The sequence below is a fragment of the Sus scrofa genome, chromosome 4 (genome assembly GCF_054392235.1).
Source record: "Sus scrofa isolate SSC_HxYL_T2T_F1_AM1 chromosome 4, Sscrofa_HxYL_maternal_Yorkshire_Landrace_v2.0, whole genome shotgun sequence".
NCBI classification, from domain to species: domain Eukaryota; kingdom Metazoa; phylum Chordata; class Mammalia; order Artiodactyla; family Suidae; genus Sus; species Sus scrofa.
Genome location: NC_139386.1, coordinates 18676072 through 18695846, shown reverse-complemented (window position 1 = coordinate 18695846; position 19775 = coordinate 18676072). Strand labels below are relative to the sequence as shown.

The 19775-nt window shown below is 35.7% G+C and overlaps 2 protein-coding genes across 10 annotated transcripts in view; one reads left to right on the top strand and one right to left on the bottom strand.

Annotated features, from left to right (window-relative positions):
• Positions 1-735, bottom strand: part of MRPL13 (mitochondrial ribosomal protein L13) — a 65131-nt gene extending 64396 nt beyond the window's left edge. The window contains 1 exon segment of the mRNA NM_001243415.1: positions 679-735. Within this exon segment, the coding sequence (NP_001230344.1) occupies positions 679-705 (27 nt within the window). The 5' untranslated portion in view covers positions 706-735.
• A 300-nt stretch (positions 736-1035) lies between these two features.
• The window catches only part of MTBP (MDM2 binding protein), a 103837-nt gene continuing 85097 nt past the window's right edge, over positions 1036-19775 (top strand). For all 9 annotated transcript variants that reach the window (XR_014843438.1, XR_014843439.1, XR_014843441.1 and 6 more), the window contains exons 1-11: positions 1036-1205; positions 2026-2106; positions 6788-6861; positions 6958-7109; positions 8753-8811; positions 10185-10329; positions 11406-11523; positions 13382-13516; positions 14816-14910; positions 15722-15794; positions 19431-19548. Coding sequence is in view for 3 of the 9 variants with exons in the window: in XM_021088982.2 (XP_020944641.2) it covers positions 1088-1205; positions 2026-2106; positions 6788-6861; positions 6958-7109; positions 8753-8811; positions 10185-10329; positions 11406-11523; positions 13382-13516; positions 14816-14910; positions 15722-15794; positions 19431-19548 (1168 nt within the window). In the remaining 6 variants the exon portion in view is untranslated. The remainder of the gene's footprint in view (positions 1206-2025; positions 2107-6787; positions 6862-6957; positions 7110-8752; positions 8812-10184; positions 10330-11405; positions 11524-13381; positions 13517-14815; positions 14911-15721; positions 15795-19430; positions 19549-19775) is intronic.

Below are 19775 nucleotides of genomic sequence, written 5' to 3'. Positions count from 1 at the left end.
TTCAATTTCAGCCTTCCTTATCTCCACTGATGGAACATCCTTCTACTTGTTGAAATAAAAAACCTTGGAATAATCCTTGTCTCTTCTTTTACTGTCGGCCCACATTCAATCCTTCAGTAAATCCTACTGGCTCCACCTTGAAAAGGAACGTGACCACTTTTTGGCACTGTTACTAAGCCTGGCTTGTGCCACTAACGTGTGGAGCCTAGATTGTTGCAATAACCTCCAAATAGATTCTTAGCTTGTATCCTCCACCAACCCCCATCTCTAAACAGTCTATTCAGCAGTCAGAGTGCTCCTTTTAACACCCAAGTGAGATTAGTTACTCTTTGGTTCAAAACCTTCCAGTCGGTCCTTACTTTGCTCGGTAAATAAAACGCTTACAATAGTCTACCACGCCCAATGTGATTCATCTCATTACCTCTCTGACTTCCTTCCTAATAAGTCTTCCCTAGACAGAGGTGGGCGGGAAGGTGAAGGTGGGAATAAGGGTCGACTGAAAACGGGAGGGTAGGAGTTCCAAGAAAACGACAGCAAGTGGTGGCCAGAATCACAACCCTCGTTCGTGTTTCACCGAGACATCTTCTAGTCCAAGGGCCCAGCTTCCTATCCGACTCAGCTTCACTAAATCCGACCTCCTTCTGCCAGCGTAATGAAGCTACAAGACCTTGAACTCACCTGGGGCGCCTTGGAGAAACTCGACATGTTTCCCCAGCAGCAGGACCTTCACTTTCTCAGGATCCAAGACGTGTCCCGCAGCATCACGGGCTCGGCAGGAAACGCATAGAGCTGAGCATGTCAGTTCCTAGGCCAGCCAACACTCACCTACTGCTCCGCTTTTCTTGCATCGCTTCCAATCTTCCTACAGTAGCAATTCCGCTATGAAGGGAGGAAATGATGCACTTATTGACAGAATAATCCCCAAAAATAGCTTGCTTGCTGGAAGCTTGCTGGAAAAGCTGCGGAATATCGGTGGAGAACGCAGTTTCCAGCCGACCTAAGTAGAAGGGAACCGGAAGTGCATCTTTTGCGCGGGACTGTTTGGATTTGGGAGCGGAAACCTGAAACAGGGGCTCAGCTCTGAGAGATGGATCGGTACCTACTTCTTGTGATCTGGGGGGAAGAAAAAGTCCAGTCCGCCGCGGTAGCGGAGGCGGAGCACGAGCCAGGGGTTTCGTCTGTTGTGTGTACCGAGAAGCAGCCGGGTAAGCTCAGGGCTGAGAAAGAGCGGGAACGGTTTTCAGGGAGGAGAAAAAAAAATTGTGATCAAGTTTTGCTGGGGAGGGACATGTATCGAGTTGTCCTAGGAAGGTGTCACTCTATCTGGGATCGACCTGGTAAAGGCTAAAAAAAAAAACAAAAAACAAAAAACTATCTTCGTGGAAAAATAGGGGCAGATTTGTGGATGCAAGATTCCAGCGCTCCAAAGTTCCCGACACATTAAAAATCTGAGTAAATTCTCTGTGCCGTGGAAATGGAATTTCTGACCTTTGGACAGATATGCATTCAATAAGCAGTTCTGCCTCCTGTGTTCCAAATGCAGGTAATACCGAAGAACGAGATGGAAAAGATCTTACTTTGCTAGAATTTACATCTTAATGGGAAGAGACATTCCGCGTAAACTAAGTTAAAAAGCAAATGATAAATTTAAAACAATTCTGATCGCTTGAGATTGCACTGGTTTTTGGTGTTCTTGTCTAGAATCTGCATTTTATTTAGTTTGTTTTGATAGAGTGTCATTTTGAGGAGGAAGTGTATGTGTGGTTGTGTACAGAGTATTGTAACAGGATTTCTCTTTTCCGTGTAAAATTATTCTTTGGGGGGAATTTTGGATTTGTGTTAACTGGCAAGCATGTGCAGACCGGGAACTTTACCTGTTTTAACCTTGCTAGCTTTAGATTTAGCATACCAAAATTTGAACAGTGTATAGTTCTTTTATGTACAACATATTGTGCTTAAGAGCCTCTTAGAAAAGGTCTAGATTACATAACTCTTGACTCTGTTAGTTTGCTATTTCTTTTTCAGACTTAAGGGCAGCCAATGTTTATCACCTCCTGAAAAGAAGCATTAGTGCTTCGATTAATCCAGAAGATAGTACTTTCCCTGGTAAGTGTAACATAAATCCCTCTTTTATGGCACAGCATTTGTATTGGAAATACATTTAATTAACTTGGTCACATGGAAATCCAAGGAACACTTGTTGACTGTACACATCACTGATAATAGGGAGGTAGGGAAAGAAATACAAAATGGAAAAGATAGTATCCCTTTCCTCCTGATGCTTGGATGTCATAAAGTTGTCTTGAAAATTATTTTAGTTTCTCGGTTTGAGTTTTGTTCCCTTTATGAGATTGTCTTGCCCATCGTGAGCTTTTTATTAGATAATGTGGCCTTATAAGGAGGATTTACGATATCCTGAGTACAAATATGATAGTAATGCTCTTACACCCATTTCCTTAACTTTTTTCCCCACCCTTACCTCTTATTGATTTTCTTAAAAGCACTTCTTTTTTTTTTTTTTTTTTTTTTTTTTTTTGTCTTTTTTTAGGGCCATACCCTCGGCATATGGAGGTTCCCAGGCTAGGGGTCAAGTTGGCTGTAGCTGCTGGCCTACACCACAGCCACAGCAACTCAGGATCTGAGCCGAGTCTGTGGCAACGTCAGATCCTTAACCCACTGAGCAAGGCCACAGATTGAACTTGTGTCCTCATGAATGCTAGTCAGATTTGTTTCTGCTGAGCCACGATGGGAACTCCACTTTGTAATGGTTAAACACAGTAATCTTTTCTCCATTCTTACCTGCTTTAACTTTTTAAGTGTTTGAAATTTTTTTTGGCGGGGGGGGGGGGGGGGGAGGGGGGGGCCTGCACCGCTGGCATGCAGAAGTTTCCCTGGCTACAGCAATGACAATGCCAGATCCTTAACCCACAGAGCCACCGGGGAACTCCAGTATTCAACTTTTTGGACCACCCTTTACTTTATAAAAATCTTTCTCCTTTGGTTTCTGTTGGTGTTATACAAATCCATTTACTTACTCCTTTGATGGTTGTCCTCTCTTTTACTTCCTTTTCTTGGAAGTGTCTTTCAAAGGCTTAGAAAAAGGAGATACCAAAACAGGTCTAAAAGCCAAAGGAAGTTTCTGGAGATGCCGGGGAGAGCATACTTGTTTTGATAATTTTATAGTTCTCATGACTATACAGTCTGCTTCATTCTCTTTTCTCTCATCAGAGAAACTCTTGTCTCTTGGGTTTCAACTGTCATTTTTGGAAAATTATTTCTAATATGTGTGTGCTCACCTAGCCTATTTGCCAAGTCCTAGAAGTCCTCTCATTAATTTTTCAAGTTGGTGTAATTTAAGTCCATACTACAATTAGTGCAAGAAAGATTTCCTTTCATTTGTGCCTTGAATGTATATGTAAAAGAGCTACTGGGAGCCCTCCAGGAGTTCTCACAGTAACTTTTCACTTTGTGTTTCTGATGCAGTCAGTCCTTGTTTGTATGGAAGTGTGGAAATATGTAGGTGACTCTGCAAGCTGAAGCCATACAAAGCAATCCTAATATAGTAATCAATGGGGGAATTTACAGTTGTCCCATGACCTTTAACATTTTTTGTCAAAACATTAAAAACTCATTTACTGTTGGTTATTAACATATAGGAAATGAAAAAATAGTAAAAAAAAATTAGTGTTTATTACCTACACTGTAATTTAAAACATTAGAAACATTGAGTTCAGGTGTTTCATTTCTTTGTAAAAACCTTGTCAAAGTAGTTTGAACAGTACTTGCCACCTCTCAACGTTATATAAGTTAAGAAAAATTCCTGTTGTAGCTCGTCGGTAATGAATCCGAGTATCCATGAGGATGTGGGTTCAACCCCTGGCTTCACTCAGTGGGTTTAGGATCCAGCATTGCCACGGGCTGTGGTGTAGGTCACAGACACGTCTTGGATCAGGTATTGCTGTGGCTGTGGCATAGGCCAGCAGCTGCAGCTCCGACTTGACCCCTAGCCTGGGAACCTCCATATGCAGTGGGTTCGGCCCTGAAAAGACCAAAAAAAAAAAAAAAAAAGATACGAGTGAGCATTTTCTCTGTGTTTTGGTGAATTGTCATACTCGTGTGTTTGTATTAGCTTTCGGCGTTTTATCCTTTGCACTTTTAATGTGAAATATGTCTGAGTTCCTTTAATGTGAAGGTTTTTGCCAGCATCTTTTTCTCTAGGACAGCTTTATTTTGTGTGTCACAATATTTTTTATCACAGCAACTATTTCTAGAATCCATTTATGTTAGGTTTGAATATCACTTTCAGCATTACCACTTTTTTTTCTTTGCTTTCAGCTTTACTTTTTCTTTTGCCAGATCCTTTTTCCTATTATCCATTTCTGTAAAATATCACATGGACTTATCAGTGGGAGAGAAAGAGGCAACAAAATTACATTTTTTGCTCTTTATGTGTGAAACGAGTTATGGATGTGCAGTGACCAATCAGCAACAAACTTTGAAAGCAGAAATGTGATTGGTCACTGATCATGATATACATCTTTTATTTATGGAGTGATTTGTGGACTGAGAAGCTAGCAGAGAAGTTTTACTTTATACGATTGTAGTTAATTAGTAAACCGTGGTAACTGAATTTTTTTGAGGGGACTAGTGTTATTTAAATCATGGCAATTGAAATCTGTATATTGGAACCATGCAAAGAAGGAACTACCTGTATTGACTTTCCCACCATGCCAGGATTATTGCTTTCAGTAATATGGCAAATCTCAGGTCTAGAAGTGCAATGTGATTATAATTAGAATGAAGCTGGAGAGATTGACATAGCTGTGTAGAGGACTTTTAAGTTATATCAAAAGGGTGTTTTTTTTGTTTGTTGGTTTTTGTTTTTTTGCTTTTAGGGCCACACCTGCAGCACATGGAAGTTCCCAGGCTAGGGGTTGTATCGGAGCTACAGCTGCCAGCCTACACCACAGCCACAGCAACATGGGATCCAAGCCATGTCTGCAGCCTACACCCCAACTCAGGCAACGCTAGATCCTTAGCCCAGTGAACAAGGCCAGGGATCAAACCCGAATACTCCTCATGTATCCTAGTCAGGTTCGTTAACCACTGAGCCACAAAGGGAACTCCCATAAGGATGTTTTGACATTTTGCTAATATTAATTAGCAGACATTAGTGGCTTTAATGACGGAAGAGACATGATCAGATCTGTGCTATTGATATATTCTGGCTATTAGTATAGTAGACAGATTGGAGGAGATCATAGGTGGGAGGGGGCTGCTGCAGCAGACCAGCTGAGAAATGAGAGAGGCAGCTGGAGTAGAGGAAAAAGGGATTGAACTGAAGGAAATTGTGGAGGTAGAATCCATGACTTAGGGTAGATTGGTGTGATTTCAGAGAGGAGGAGAAGTAGAGAAGGGAATCAAGGATGGTGTTAGATCTCTGACTGGGGTTATAGTGTGATGGTGGCCTTTAGTGAGATAGAGAACTTGATTTTCATGTAATATGACATGTTCAATTACAAACATGATTAGTGAGTTCTCTTGTAGCACAGCAGTTTAAGAATCTGGCATTATCACTGAAGTGGCCTGGGTCACTGCTGTGGCGGTTTGATCCCTGGCCTGGGAACTTACACATGTAGTAGGGGCACCCTCCCCCTCCAAAAGAACATGTGGTTAGTTACCTGTAAGACTGCAAAGTGAAAATATTTTGTAAAAATTGGATACATGTGGGAATTCCCTGGTGGTCTAGTGGTTAGGACTTGGTGCTTTCCCTGCTGCAGCCCGGGTTCAATCCCTAGTCTGGGAACTGAGAACCCTCATCAAGCTGCTGCATCCGGTGGCAAAAAAAAAAAAAATTGCATACATGTGTCTAGAATTCCAAAGGAGAATAGAGCTGGAGAAACATATTATGGAATCATCAACATATAGATGTCAGTTTAACTCACAGACTTTGAAAAAACCTATGGTCTCCAAAGGAGACAGTCTGGGGAATGGGGCGATGTGCTGGGGTTGTAGGATGGACATCCTATAAAATTGGATTGTGATGATCATTATACAACTATAAATGTAATAAATTCATTGAGTAATTAAAAAAAGACAAAAAAAATTAAAAAACATATAGATGTCAGTTTAAGCCATGGAAAGGATGGGATTGTTTTGTATAATAAGTAGAGCAGAAAATCTTGGGGCATTCCTGCTGTGGCTCAGCCGGTTATAAACCCACTAGTATCCATGAGGATGTGGGTTTGATCCCTGGCCTCACTCAGTGGGTTAAGGATCCAAGGATCTGGAGTTGCCGTGAGCTGTGGTGTAGGTTGCAGACACGGCTCAGATCCCATGTTGCTATAGCTGTGGCTTAAGTCAGCAGCTGCAGCTCCAGTTCAGCCTGGGAACTCCCATATGCCACAGGTGTGGCCTAAAAAAACAAAAGAAAAAAAATCTAAAAAATTAAAAAAAAAAAAGAAAATCTGTACTGAATCCCATATATATGTGTGTGTGTGTATATATGTATATATATATATATATATGGGATTCAGTACAAGATATCCAAAACTTAAAATAACTGTGTAATAGTTGTTAAAATTGTATAGCTCTCTAAGTATATATGCTGCAGCATCTGCTTATTTGTGGCATGCCTTCTAATAAGTATGATTTTGGATAAGTATGATATCCAAAACTTAAAATAACTGTGTAATAGTTGTTAAAATTGTATAGCTCTCTAAGTATATATGCTGCAGCATCTGCTTATTTGTGGCATGCCTTCTAATAAGTATGATTTTGTTTCCAGCCTGTTCAGTGGGCGGTATACCTGGTTCCAAGAAGTGGTTCTTTGCAGTGCAGGCAATATGTGGATTTTATCAGGTAATGTAAATTAAGAAAACATTCACGAGTGAATGTTTTTGTTGATAGCAAGAATTCCACAAACCCATTATTTAATGCAATCTTTTGGTATATTAGTTTTGTAGTTCTGACTGGGAGGAGATGCATTTTGGTACGGAAAAAGATGAAATGGAAGATGTTCTTCAAACAAACATCGAAGAATGTTTGAGTGCTGTTGAATGTTTTGAGGAAGAAGATAGTAATAGCAGGGAATCATTATCCTTGGCTGAGTATGCGTATTTGCTTTCTGTAATGTCTTTAAAATATAAAATATTTTAGCCATGAGGGTGAAGATTCGATGTGTTTTGCAGCTATAGTAAGGGAATTTTACGTAATTCAAATTTTCAACCCTTTACTTTAGAAGGCAGGCAATTTGGGCCTTTTATTTGAATAAAATTCTTTAAAATGCAAACATTGGTATCTGAAAATATTTAGTTTCTTAAGCTTAGGAAATTGCAGGAATCATAAAAAGTGGTATTTTAATTAATGTGTTGCTTTCTTGAAAAATTCTGCCTGATACTGTATTTTAAAAGCTTGAATAGAAGCTTGACTTAAGGTTGATAACTGGCATTCAAACCACAGCATCATTTTCATTTTGCTCTTTGAGGCTGATATATGATTTCTTCAATTTTTGTGTATCATCAGCCTTTCGGGTCCCTTTAAAATTTAGAGTTTCTGAGGATTCTATGGCTGATTGAATTGACTTTTAGGTTTTTTGAACTGGGGTACAGTATGTAATGTGATCCAGGTGATGTGAGTTGTGATGATTTTTTTTTTCTTTGTGAAATGTCAGACCTCTGACGCAATTAGTTTCTGTCATTTCAGTCTTCTGTAATACTTCATTGCAAAAAACTACTTTTATTTTAATATCCAAAAATTATGTTTCTGTAAATTGGTGCAGACTTTAAAATTGTTTTTCTCTTTTCAAATTGTATTCCTGTTCCAGATCATATTTTTACTGATTAACTAGGGGAAGCATTGTAGAACTATGCCAGGCCATTGAAACAGAGACTAGTAGAAGTGGTCTCTAGTTATATGATCTTGGGCCAGTCGCTTAACTTCCCTGGTCCTTTATTTTCTTATCTATAAAGTGCTAAGATCCTTTTACATGATTTCTAAGATACCTTCTAACCTCAGAGCTCTTATCATTCCCGGTGTTTTCTCACCACTGTTAAGAAGATGGCAAGTATAAAAGTGACTATTTCTAGTAAGTGACCTAATAATTATTTCCACAAGAGGGAGCTTGGAAACTATGCTTTACTCTAAGATGCCTTACGTTTTTTAGAAAACAGTGAGTTTATAATAAAGGGTTTAAGTACCTTTATTTGTACACTTACAGTTTTATAATAAACTATTTTGAGCAAAAAATTCATAGTGTGGATAAGCTAATGGGATTTGGAAGAATTGGAGAAGAGCATCATAATTTCCATTCAGGGCTGTTACATGCCATTCATATAATTTATTTATTATACATTTGCGTACTTAATAGGACCTTTCTTTTAAGGTTCAGAAAAATGTTTGGCCTATTAGGATTTATTTTTGATATACTAGATATAGTTAAGGGAGGGTTTTTTTCCTCTTTGTTGTTACAGTTGTTTCTTTGCCTGGGGAGTATGGCTGAGACTTGGGCTTGGGGTTTGTATCGCAGTTTCCACACCTGCAGCTTATGTGGACTTTAGGTGAAGTATTAAAGGGAGGATGGTAACAGTGTTCTAGCGGTGCCTCATGGGATTGTCATGAGGGTAAAATGAGATCGTGCATCTAACGTGCTTAACAGTGTCTAGCACATAGATGCATTTAATTAACATTACCTATTATGATTATATATTAATATGTGTGTATTTTTTTTTCTTGATCTACGCTCTTATTTTAGGCTATATGAAGAATCTGCGGAAAATTTGCATCAGTTATCAGACAAACTTCCTGCTCCTGGTAATATATTATGACTACTTGCAATAATTTGTATCTTAAACTTTCTGTAAATGGATGAAAAATTTAGTCTTTATGCTTGCATTCTCACTTCTAATTTTAAAGTTCAAAATGAAAAAATATTTTTTTTTTTGAAGTTGTTAAAAAATATACTCGACTACCTTTGTTTTCCACAATGGTCTGTAGAACACTAGTCCCATAAACTCCTGGAAAAAGGAGTTCTTTAACCTAGATCATTTGGGTAATATTTTTTAATGGTGTGAAGTCACTATCCACATTATCAAGTAGAAAGTCATGCAGTAAAAGAAGCCCTTGTCTTAGCATTGTTTTACACAATCCATTATTTTTGTTTCATGAAAAGCATATTTTATCAAATACTGCATCATACTGTTCCTCAAACTATATTTTGTGTTAAGTTCATTTTTCTTTGTGCAAATCAAGTAGTTGATTCACCTAAAGCTTGGTACAATTTGGCATCCACAAGTACTTTTGAAGAGTTTACTTTTCTGAGTGTTTTCATCACTGGAGGTCGTTTGTTAAACAGGTGTTTGTTGTGTCTGTTATATGTCAAGTATTGTACCCAGAGCCGAGTATACAGTGATGAGTGAAGCACATGTGACTGTCATAAAGGACTAATCCTTATATTCAAGATTATGTTTTAGTGTAAAAGATTCTATATGGAAACTAGCTGAATACATTGGTAAATAAATATAACACTTTCTTTATGAAGTTCAGAATCATGCATTGGAATGCACAGTTGCTGTTTCAGCAAACTGGAATACTTTATCAAATTTTTATTTGGTTTTTCTTTCATTTTGATTTTTCTGGTCCTTTACTAAATTTATGATTTTAGAAAATTTAAAGTTTCATGAAGTTAACCTTTCTCTGGTACCAGTGATATAGTCAGTGTAATTGAGTTTTGTGTTTTATTGTTCTTTAAAAAGAGAAAAAATTTATTTAAACATTACAACTTTATACTGATTCATTCCCTTTTGTATAACGAAATCAAGTATAGAAAACTATAATGAACTACACAGGCTTTTTTTTCTCTGCTCAGTACAACAATAGCATTGATGATCTCAGGAGCAATGTATAATTAACCACTGGTGCATAATTGGCAAGTAATTATAGTTCCCTGTTTTTCTGGCATATGCTAGCTATTTCAGAAGAACATGGCTTTAAATCAAATGATGAACATTTAAAAATTCTGAACTCCTAAAGATGCATATTGTTTTGAAGAATTTCAGAAAATTGAAGTTAAAATCATCCCTTATCTTCTAAATAAACATAGAATTCAATTGTTCAGAGTACTGTTTTCAGGCATTTCAGATCTAACATTGTTTAAAAATTACAAAAATGCCTTTCTTTCTTTTTAGGTAGAGCAATGATAGATATAATACTCTTGCCTTCTGACAAAGATCCTCCTAAATTAGGAGATTGTTTGCCTGCTGTTGGAGCATTAAAACATTTGAAAGAATGGTATTCAGCAAAAATTACTATAGCAGGAAACCACTGTGAAATGTAAGCTTCTTTGTTCATATCTGATTCCTATCTGTTGTCTGTTTTTGCAATCAACGTGCTACCCTGTTTTAATAGACTCAGCATTTGAAGTTTTTAAAATATGACAAGATAGTTTTGTTATACTGTGATGAGAGATTTATCTATTGAGAAGAACCTAACATCATAAATCAACTGTAATAAAAAAAATGTAAAGAAAGAGAACTTAGATTTTTCTCATTTCATACTTTATGTTTCTGAGAAGTCTTAAGTTTTTAAAAGATATTATTGATGTTGTTTTATAACTGTTATTGGGCATTAATTCTCCAAACACGTTGTGTGTTTTTAAATAGGTTTGTATTGTCCACTGAGCACCATGATAAATACCCTGAATACATGGATACAGAAAATGCATAATGTCCTATTTGTTTTTTGCTTTATGTGCAATATAGAAATAAATATATACTGCTTATGACATTTTAGTAAGGATCATTTGTACATTTGTGTATTAAGGATCATTTGTATATATACTTAAAATTCTCTAAGTATTTTTATAAGTATTGACTTCATGATATTCTTCATTCAGTAAGTATTGAGCACTATCTTTATGCCAAACACAGCAATATATACTGATGAGTTAAGAAAGTGAGATTTGATCTTTTTCATTGAAATAAAGGGAGGGACAGGAATGCAAATAGTCTTCATAGTTTGTGACAAGTGCGATAATGGAATTCCATACAAAACTATACGGGAACTATTTAGAAAAGCAGTTCCTTTTGAAGATAGGAATTGATTCATTCAGTCTGTGTGTATGTGTGTACATATGTGTACATCTGACTTGTTAAAGCCAATATCATAATAACAGGAAGATCTGTTCATCTGCAGTATTAAAGATAACTCATGGAGATGTTGAGATTAAATAAACATGTGACAGCAGCTTCTTCAGAGACTGACTTAATGAATGTTCTGTAATATTTGTAGAGAAAAGTAGCATTATAAGCTTTATGTTTTTGCCTGTTTGGCTTATAGTTAACTGTAATCCTCAAATCTATATAAAATATAAAATCCCATATTTAATTATCATAAACTTTTATTTATAGAAGTTGTCAGAAAATTGCAGAATATCTTTCTGCTAATGTTGTATCTTTAGAAGATCTCAGAAATGCCATTGATTCAAAGGAATTGTGGAGGGGAAAAATTCAGATATGGGAAAGGAAGGTAAGTGGATTTCTGTTATCACTGTTTGCAAAGCAGGCTTTTCACCTTTATTTACAACACAGATAGTTTCAATGAATCTTAAAAATGTACCACATAAAGATGTTCTAGAAAAGCACTATCTAAATAGAACTTTCTTTGATAATAGAAATGTTCTGAATTTATTCTACTATAGTAGCCCACCGGCTTCATGTTGCTACTAGCTAGCACTTTATATGTAACTACTTCAAAGGAATAACTGAATTAACTTTATTTTAATTAAATTTAGTGACTGTGATTATGGTTTGGACACTGCAGTTCTAGAGTGCAACATTCTTTTAAAACATTGAGTTTGATCATAGTTGGGTTCATGTTTATCTAAGCTGCTTTATTTCATTGCAAGTGTAAACTGCTAGAAGACTACTTAGAACATATTCTCTTATCCATAATACCGCATTAAGTGACTGCTACTAGCTAGCTGATTTTCAACAATTTTTCCTTTTTTTGCCTTATTAGACCCCACATTTCTCAACTATAGTTGAGTTAATGGAACCCCTCTAATCTTAAATTTCTATGAGACTCCAATTCTAAGAGTAAGAAATCTCTTACTGTGAATGAATGTTTAGTGATTTTTGACATTGTATCCGTGCTGAAATAAGCATTCCTTGTATTTTTATGTATTTTTGTCTATAGGCAGAACTGAAACAAAGTTTCTTGATGTTTGTGTAGAAGTATAAGTAACACCTTGCATTCCTATAAAGATTTATTGCACTAATTACTAGGCTTTTTCATCCTTTTCAATTCACCCTTAATTATGGTTTAATAAAACCTCGAATAAGACCACAGGAATTAATGTGACTGAGTCCTTCCTGTTGATTTGCATGCTAGCTCTTCCTTATCTTGGGAAAATTTAATCTGCAGATAAACCTTCTCTGCAAGTGGTTTTAGTGGAGACACCACTATAGTCTGCTAGGAGTATGCAGGATGAAGTTAGCTAGAAGAATTGCTTTTGTATACATTTTTTGAAATGGCATGTCTACACACAGACAAATAATGGCAGGGTTCTGTATTCTTTTATTCTGTTATGGATAGGAAATTAAATGTCTGTATCTTCACAGGCTGCATTTAAACTTGAAATCCGTTTTTTTTTCTCTTTTCTTTTTTTTTTTTTTTGGTGGAGAATAGCTTTTAGCCTAGGTGCATCATAGGGATTACAGACATAGATTCTAGAGTTTGATTGCCTGCCTTAAATCCCAGCTCTATTTCTTGTTAGTTTTGTGTGACATGTTAGGTAATATTTAGCCTCTTGGTGGCATGGTTATCTCCGTCTGTAAGATAGGCATAAGAGTACTACTTCATAGATTTTTTGGTGAGGATTAAATTATTTAAAGCACAAAGTAACGCCTCAGTAAGTGTGAGCTATTGTTGTTAGCATTACTGTTACTACCCTGCTTCAGCAGGAATTGACCTTCTCACCAATAACTTATATTGTGTGTGGCACGGCCCTAAGGACCCAGTAGTAGATGAAACAAACTATTCTACTTTCTCAGAAAAGTTCTATTTTTATAGAACTTGCAGACTAGTAGAAAGCAGATACTGATACTGTGAAGGGGATGGTTTGGTTCTATGATTGAAGAGAACAGACTTAAGAGACTCTTAGGGGCTAGTGAAAGGCCAAGGAGAGCTTTTCATGAACAATTCATGTGTGAAGTTGAAATATGAATGATGTGTACATAAGTGGAAGAATTGCATTTTGAGCTAAGGCATCAAACACGAATTTATATATGGTGTTCCCCTCAGCTTTTACATTACAATAAGATGTGTTAATCTTTGTAACTCATTTCATGCTGCCTGTAACTGTGTTCTCTTGGTTTCTTTCCAGTTTGGGTGTGAAATTAGTTTTCCTGAATTTTGTTTAAAGGGAGTCACTGCTAAGAATTTTAGTACATCTAATTTAAAAACTTGCTTTCTTGACAAAAAGATAATAGCATCAAAGGATAAGAGTATTTTGCCAAAGGTAATGTATATTTAATTTATTTTGTAATCATCCATTCATGAATATTTTATTCCTACAAGATATGTTTGAATCTTCAATTAACATTAGTAATATATGTGCTTAAACATGCTCACTTGCATAATTTTAATTGTAATTATAATTAAGTGCCTAAATTACTCTGTTATCACTATTGAACAGAGGCAAGACTATCATTGTTTTGGATTATTTTAAAAATGGAATGATCCTAACTTTAGATCAGTATAGACCTGAAACCACCTTTTTTATTTTTTTATTTTTATTTTTTTTGTCTTTTTGCCATTTCTTGGGCCGCTCCTGTGGCATGTGGAGGTTCCCAGGCTAGGGGTCGAATGGGAGCTCTAGCCCCCGGCCTACACCAGAGCCACAGCAACTCTGGATCCGAGCTGTGTCTGCAACCTACACCACAGCTCAAGGCAACACTGGATCCTTAACCCACTGAGCAAGGCCAGGGATCGAACCCGCAAGCTCATGGTTGCTAGTCAGATTCATTAACCACTGAGCCACGATGGGAACTCCAGAAACCACCTTTGATTTGATCTTTACTTTGTGACTTTCCTAAGACTCAGTTTGAAGGAAGTATGGTATAGTAGACATACACATACGTGCACATAATCATATATGGTGAAATTGCTCAGCTTTCTCCAGGTTTAAAACTGTGTGTTGTTTGAAGATGTGTTTGCTTTTCTTTGTCCTTCTTGTGAGGCACTCTAGCCCCAACTTGAAATGCCTCCTTAACTAGCTCACTCTTAGACTAGTTTTTGACTCTACCCAAAGAAATATTGAATTTTATGTCTCTGAGTGGAACTTTCTTTGTTAATATATATTCTTGGCTTCACTAGTTCTCTCTTTAATTACGACAGTATTTCCTCCAGGGACTTTTTTCTTTAAAACAAAAAAGTCTCAGCATGCCAGTCACTGTTCATCCTAGAGTGTGTTTTCTCTCATTCTCAGTTTTGCACACCCTCCTCAACATCCTAGCCTCTTGGCTCACCTGTCTTGCCAAAGATAAACAGGAACGTTGAGAACTCTTGTCTCTGCTGCTTGTCTCTTTTCCAAAATCATTTTCTTCCTGTTAAAACTCTTTTCCGTTACTAAGGAATTGCCATGTCTCTCTCTCCACTCTCAAAGGGTAGAGTTGAAATGGAAGAAATTCTTGTTGGCTATAGAGGATTAAGCATTTGGCTTGTATAACGGATACATACCTACTTCTTAAGACCCATTTTAAAGATTATTCACTTTTATTTTTAGTAAAGTATTACATAATTTTAATTTCTCTTACAGGTTTTTCATTATTATGGCCCTGCTTTAGAATTTGTGCAGATGATAATGTTATCAGATCTGCCTTCCTGCTATATGTCGGACATTGAATTTGAGTTGTATCCTTTTCATTTACATGTTCATTATAAACCCGATGTTCTGTGTCAAGTACAGTGTTTCCTGGTACCACCACTTAAAGAGATGACCATACTTTTGTTGTTTCCTTTTTTATAATAGCAGTATACTTTTCACTGCCATTGTTTTAAGAGAAGTTGTACAACTAGCGAAAAAACATCCTTTGTCAGCTACTATGTTTATGCCTCTAGAAAAGGCAGAAGACTTCCTGGAATTGTTACTCGTTACTTATGGGCTAGGGAAGAGGGAGAAATGTAAGGAATCTGAAGAAAACCCAGATAATTTGTATGCTACTGGAATGTTCAGATGTTTCTCTTGCTTTTGGCAGGGTGGCTATGTAAGTGCCCGTCCACTGTATCTTTTTAAATACTTAAGTAAATGTGAATACTATCACATATATCTGCAAATATTAACATATTTTAGACTCTGTTTTAAGGAAATATATCTAAGAAGTTGCAACTAAGAGCCAAATATTTTGTATAAAAAGAATTTGTTGGTGGTGGAAAATCAAACACCAGCATAGTGTCCTGGAATTTTTTTCAAAAGCTCCAGTTTTTACACATTCTTGTTCTAATAGTTTATAGTAATGCCATTCCTAGTAGCACTGTCTCTTGGTATATTTTCAAAGTCAGAAAACTAATTATCCTTCAGGAAAGGAGTAATTGTGAGTTCCTACAGTTAAAATTTTTAATAAATTAATTGAAGCACCCTGTGAATTGGAGAATCAAACTCATTTTAGGGACTAGAATTATTTCACAGTTACTGTTCCATTGTTTCTTTAACTCTTTAGTACAGAGGGTTGACAAAAAACAATACCAAACAGAATTCGAAGTTGCTGTTGGAGCAGATTTCTTCTCTGAATGGCAAGGTATGGGTGTTCTTTTTGTTCTGTTTTTAACTTAACATTTATGGATGTGTGAGAAAAGGGAGTGTATTTTTAAAAATCTGCTTTTGTGTGAGGGTTTAGTTTCCCTAATAACATGGTTTTGGTCCTAATACATATTAAGATAAATTGGACTTTTCATAATAACTCCAAAGTCCTCTGCAGTCATGAAGTGATATTTTCTTTTAGAAAAGATTTTCAGAAATAAGCTTCATAATTGGTAATTGCTTTTAAGTTTTAAAATTTTAGAACACATGAGATTATTATTAGCCGACTCCTTTCACATCTAATTTCAATTCTGTAGAGAGATATTTGTATGCTTTCATTATCTTTTTCATGGTAGAATAGGTAGGTGGAAATGAAAAAAGTGTTTAAATTTTCACTAATTTGTAAGCTGAAAGTTTTTCTTCTTTAATTCTGGTGATGTTTAGAAGATTTTTAGCTATTTCAGTAGGTTTATATATATATATGAAACAATGATATGATAATATTGGTATATTTAAAATTTTTAACTACAACATAAAGAACTTTCAGTGGAATCATCTAAAGTCAAAAACAGTTTTTTTTTTTTAATTTACTAACAACTTCTGTATGCTGCATATGCCACCCTAAAAAGAAAAAATAAATAAATAAAAAGGACCCGCATCATTTTAAAATTTTTATTTATTTAACAACCTACTGCAACATAAAGTAAATACAACCTTATTCATTCATAAAATATCAGAAATTTTGGTTAATTAGATAGCTAATTAATATTGAACATGGGTTCCTTAGAGACATTTCAGGAATAAAATTTATGAAAATAAAGTGGTTAATTTATTATATGGTATACAAAAAAATTTTGTTATTACAGTTTTCTGAAGAAATTTTATTTAACAGTTTTTTGACTAATCCAAGAAGAAAGCTAAACTATTGATATGTATTAATGTTGTGTTTTCACTTGTTTTATTTTAAATTTGTTGTATTAGGTTGTCATTGTTATTGCTTCTTGGACAATGACTATAAAAAATGGGCTATATTTTATCAGTAAGGGACAAATAAATGGAACTTTAAGTATGTGTTCCTACTTTAATGCAGCAAAAGGGATACATTTTAGAAACATATGTCATTTGGCTAATGTATCTCTCAATGTGAAGTGGCTCATTTTCCTTTTACATTGGGTCAAAATTAGTCTTTTACATTTTTGAAAAAAATTGAATTACCTGCTTATTCTGTGAAATAATCATTTATTTATTCAACTTTTATTTTTGGACTGCCTGCCAGTTGCTTGTTGCAAGTACTGGAGAGAATAGAGTGGGCAAGGTCCCACCTTAGGAAGCTGTCATAGTGCCTCAATTCTAGTGATTTATGTGATTCTAAGACCACTATTGAGCTTAAAAAAAATGTTGCCCCTGAATAAGAATAAGCCTTTTGGAGGGAAACTTGTTTTATTAGATTAAATAAAGACAAGATCCCGTTGTTTGGGAACCATAATATCTATTAATCTTATGGCCAGGGAATATTTTTTTTTAAGAGGAGAATTTATAAGGCTAAAAACATGATTACCATAGTGCTGGTTTGTTTGGGGTTTGCCTGCTGAAAAGATTGCATCAAGATTTTGAAACTCAGGTTTGAAATATTTGGCTTTTAAACTCTGGAATAGGGGAGTTCCCATTGTGGCTCAGTGGCTTAAGGACCAAACTAGTATCCATGAGGATGAGGGTTCAATTCCTGGCCTTGCTCAGTGGGTTGAGCACTGAGCTTGTGTTAGACTAGCAGCTGAAGCTATAATTCAGCCTGTAGCCTGAGAACTTCCCTATGCCACAGGTGAGCCCCTAGAAGGAAAAAATAAATTCTGGAATAGATCATCCTTAAGTCTCAGTATATCTAATGATTAGTGTATGAGTGAGAACACGTTTTCAGAATCCAAGTTTGCTGTAAATGTAGTATAAACGATTGAAATACATTTGTTTTGTAGGGAATTACAGCTTATGGGATTTAGAAATGCTTATTTTTATTTTTGAAAATAGGCTTTCTCAGAGTTCCTATTGTGGCATGGTGGGTGAAGAATCTGACTGCAGCAGCTTGGTTCACTGTGCCTTACCTGTGGCAGAGGTCTCAGCTGTGGCTTGGATTCAATCCCTGGCCCAGGAACTTCCATAGGCCACAGGTGCAGCCATTAAAAAAAATAAGCTGTCTCAGAAATGTGGTCACTTCTTTAGCTGATAGGCCAGGATACATTATATCAAGTTTTAAGTAATGCATTGAACTGCATTTAGCATCTCTATATTGTTAAGCTGTAACTGTAATTATAAACAGTTATATAATTGTTAAGCTGTAACTGGGCCCTGATCTGGCATACTCACATTGCTGCTTTGTCTAGCTTTTCGGCCAGGCAGGTTTGTCCTGCATTTTGGGCTAAGAAGTCTTACTTATGCAAGAAGGAAGAACTGGGACTTAGTGTTTAGAAAATTAAGCATATATCTTTTATAGTTAATGATTATTTTCTATTGCTAAATAATTTTATTTTTAATGTCTAATGCTTTGCTATGTAAAATACATTTGATTTAAAAAAGGTTTTGGCTATAATAAAAAATAAGCATATTTAATTTTACCTTCCTTATTTTACACCTAATAGAATATATAAGTAAAAATAGTAATTAAAAGTATTAATTAGCTTTGTATTACATATCTCATATAATCCATCTATCTATGTAGGACAGTTAAAAGTGATTTTGTGTTAGATTTGAGATCTATTGCAAATGTCCTGCCTAAATTTCCCCAAAGTTAAAATATATATTTATTGGGATGTGCTGATTTTACAGCTTACATTTCTAAAATAACAGGCAAAATATAGCTTTCAGAGTTGCAGTTTATTTTATTCAGTGCTTAATCAAACTAGAAATTTACCTAAATATATTATGGTGGGTTTGGGAGAACAAATATTTAGTGAACATCTGTGTGCCCAGTCCTGGGAATACAAAGATGAATAAGTTGAGTTTTGCTCGTAAATCAGTTAGAAGCTGCTGTATGTTTTCTGGCATATGATTCATGGTTTCTCTGAATTTTATATCTTTTAACATTAAGTCTTTTCTATCTAGGAACAAAAGTTTTAAAATTGCTTTTAGGAGTTCCCAGATGGTGCAGCTTTGTCACTGCTGTGGGGCAGGTTTGATCCCTGCTCCTGAGCTTCTGCGTGCTGTAGGTGCGACCAAAATGACTTAAAACAAACAAACAAACAAATAAAATTGCCTTTAGATTTTAATTTTGAAGCCAGAGCAATAATCCATCAAGTCAAAAGATTATAAAATCATGGCTGAGTATGACAAAATCTTTTAAGAATAGAATTTGATTTGCAGATTTGCAAAGAAATTTACAGCCACAACCTAAACTTCAATTAAGTATTGTGAATAAGGTTTTCAGAGTTAATATGAGTTAGTGGAAGGAAAAGGAATGCTTGTAGCTTTGAATACTTTTCTCTGTTTTTTGGCCTTGGTTTTTTTAATTTTTATAGATGAAGTCTTAGAGAGTGTTACTAAATACGTGTTACGTAGGTGAAATATGAGTGGAAAATTGTCAGATGACACTATTTTAGAGTTGAATTAATGTGCAGTCACTAAAAATATGTTCTGTTTTATGCAGGTTGGTGCTCTTTTTGTATTGCCATGTACAATTAGTAGCATACTTATTCCTCCTCCCAACCAACTCAGTTCAAGAAAATGGAAGGAATATGTAGCTAAAAAGCCTAAAACAATCAGCGGTAAGCAGTACATTTTTAAGTTTTACTGGTGCAACATAAATAATGTATTTATCAAATTTGAAATGGAGATAACATTTCTTTATGAGAAAATATAATATTTATTACTACTGATTAAAAATGACCCAGGAGTTCCCGTTGTGGCTTAGTGGGTTAAGAACCTGACTAATATCCATGTTGCTATTGGTTCGATCCCTGGCCTTATTCAGTAGATTAAGGATCTGGCATTG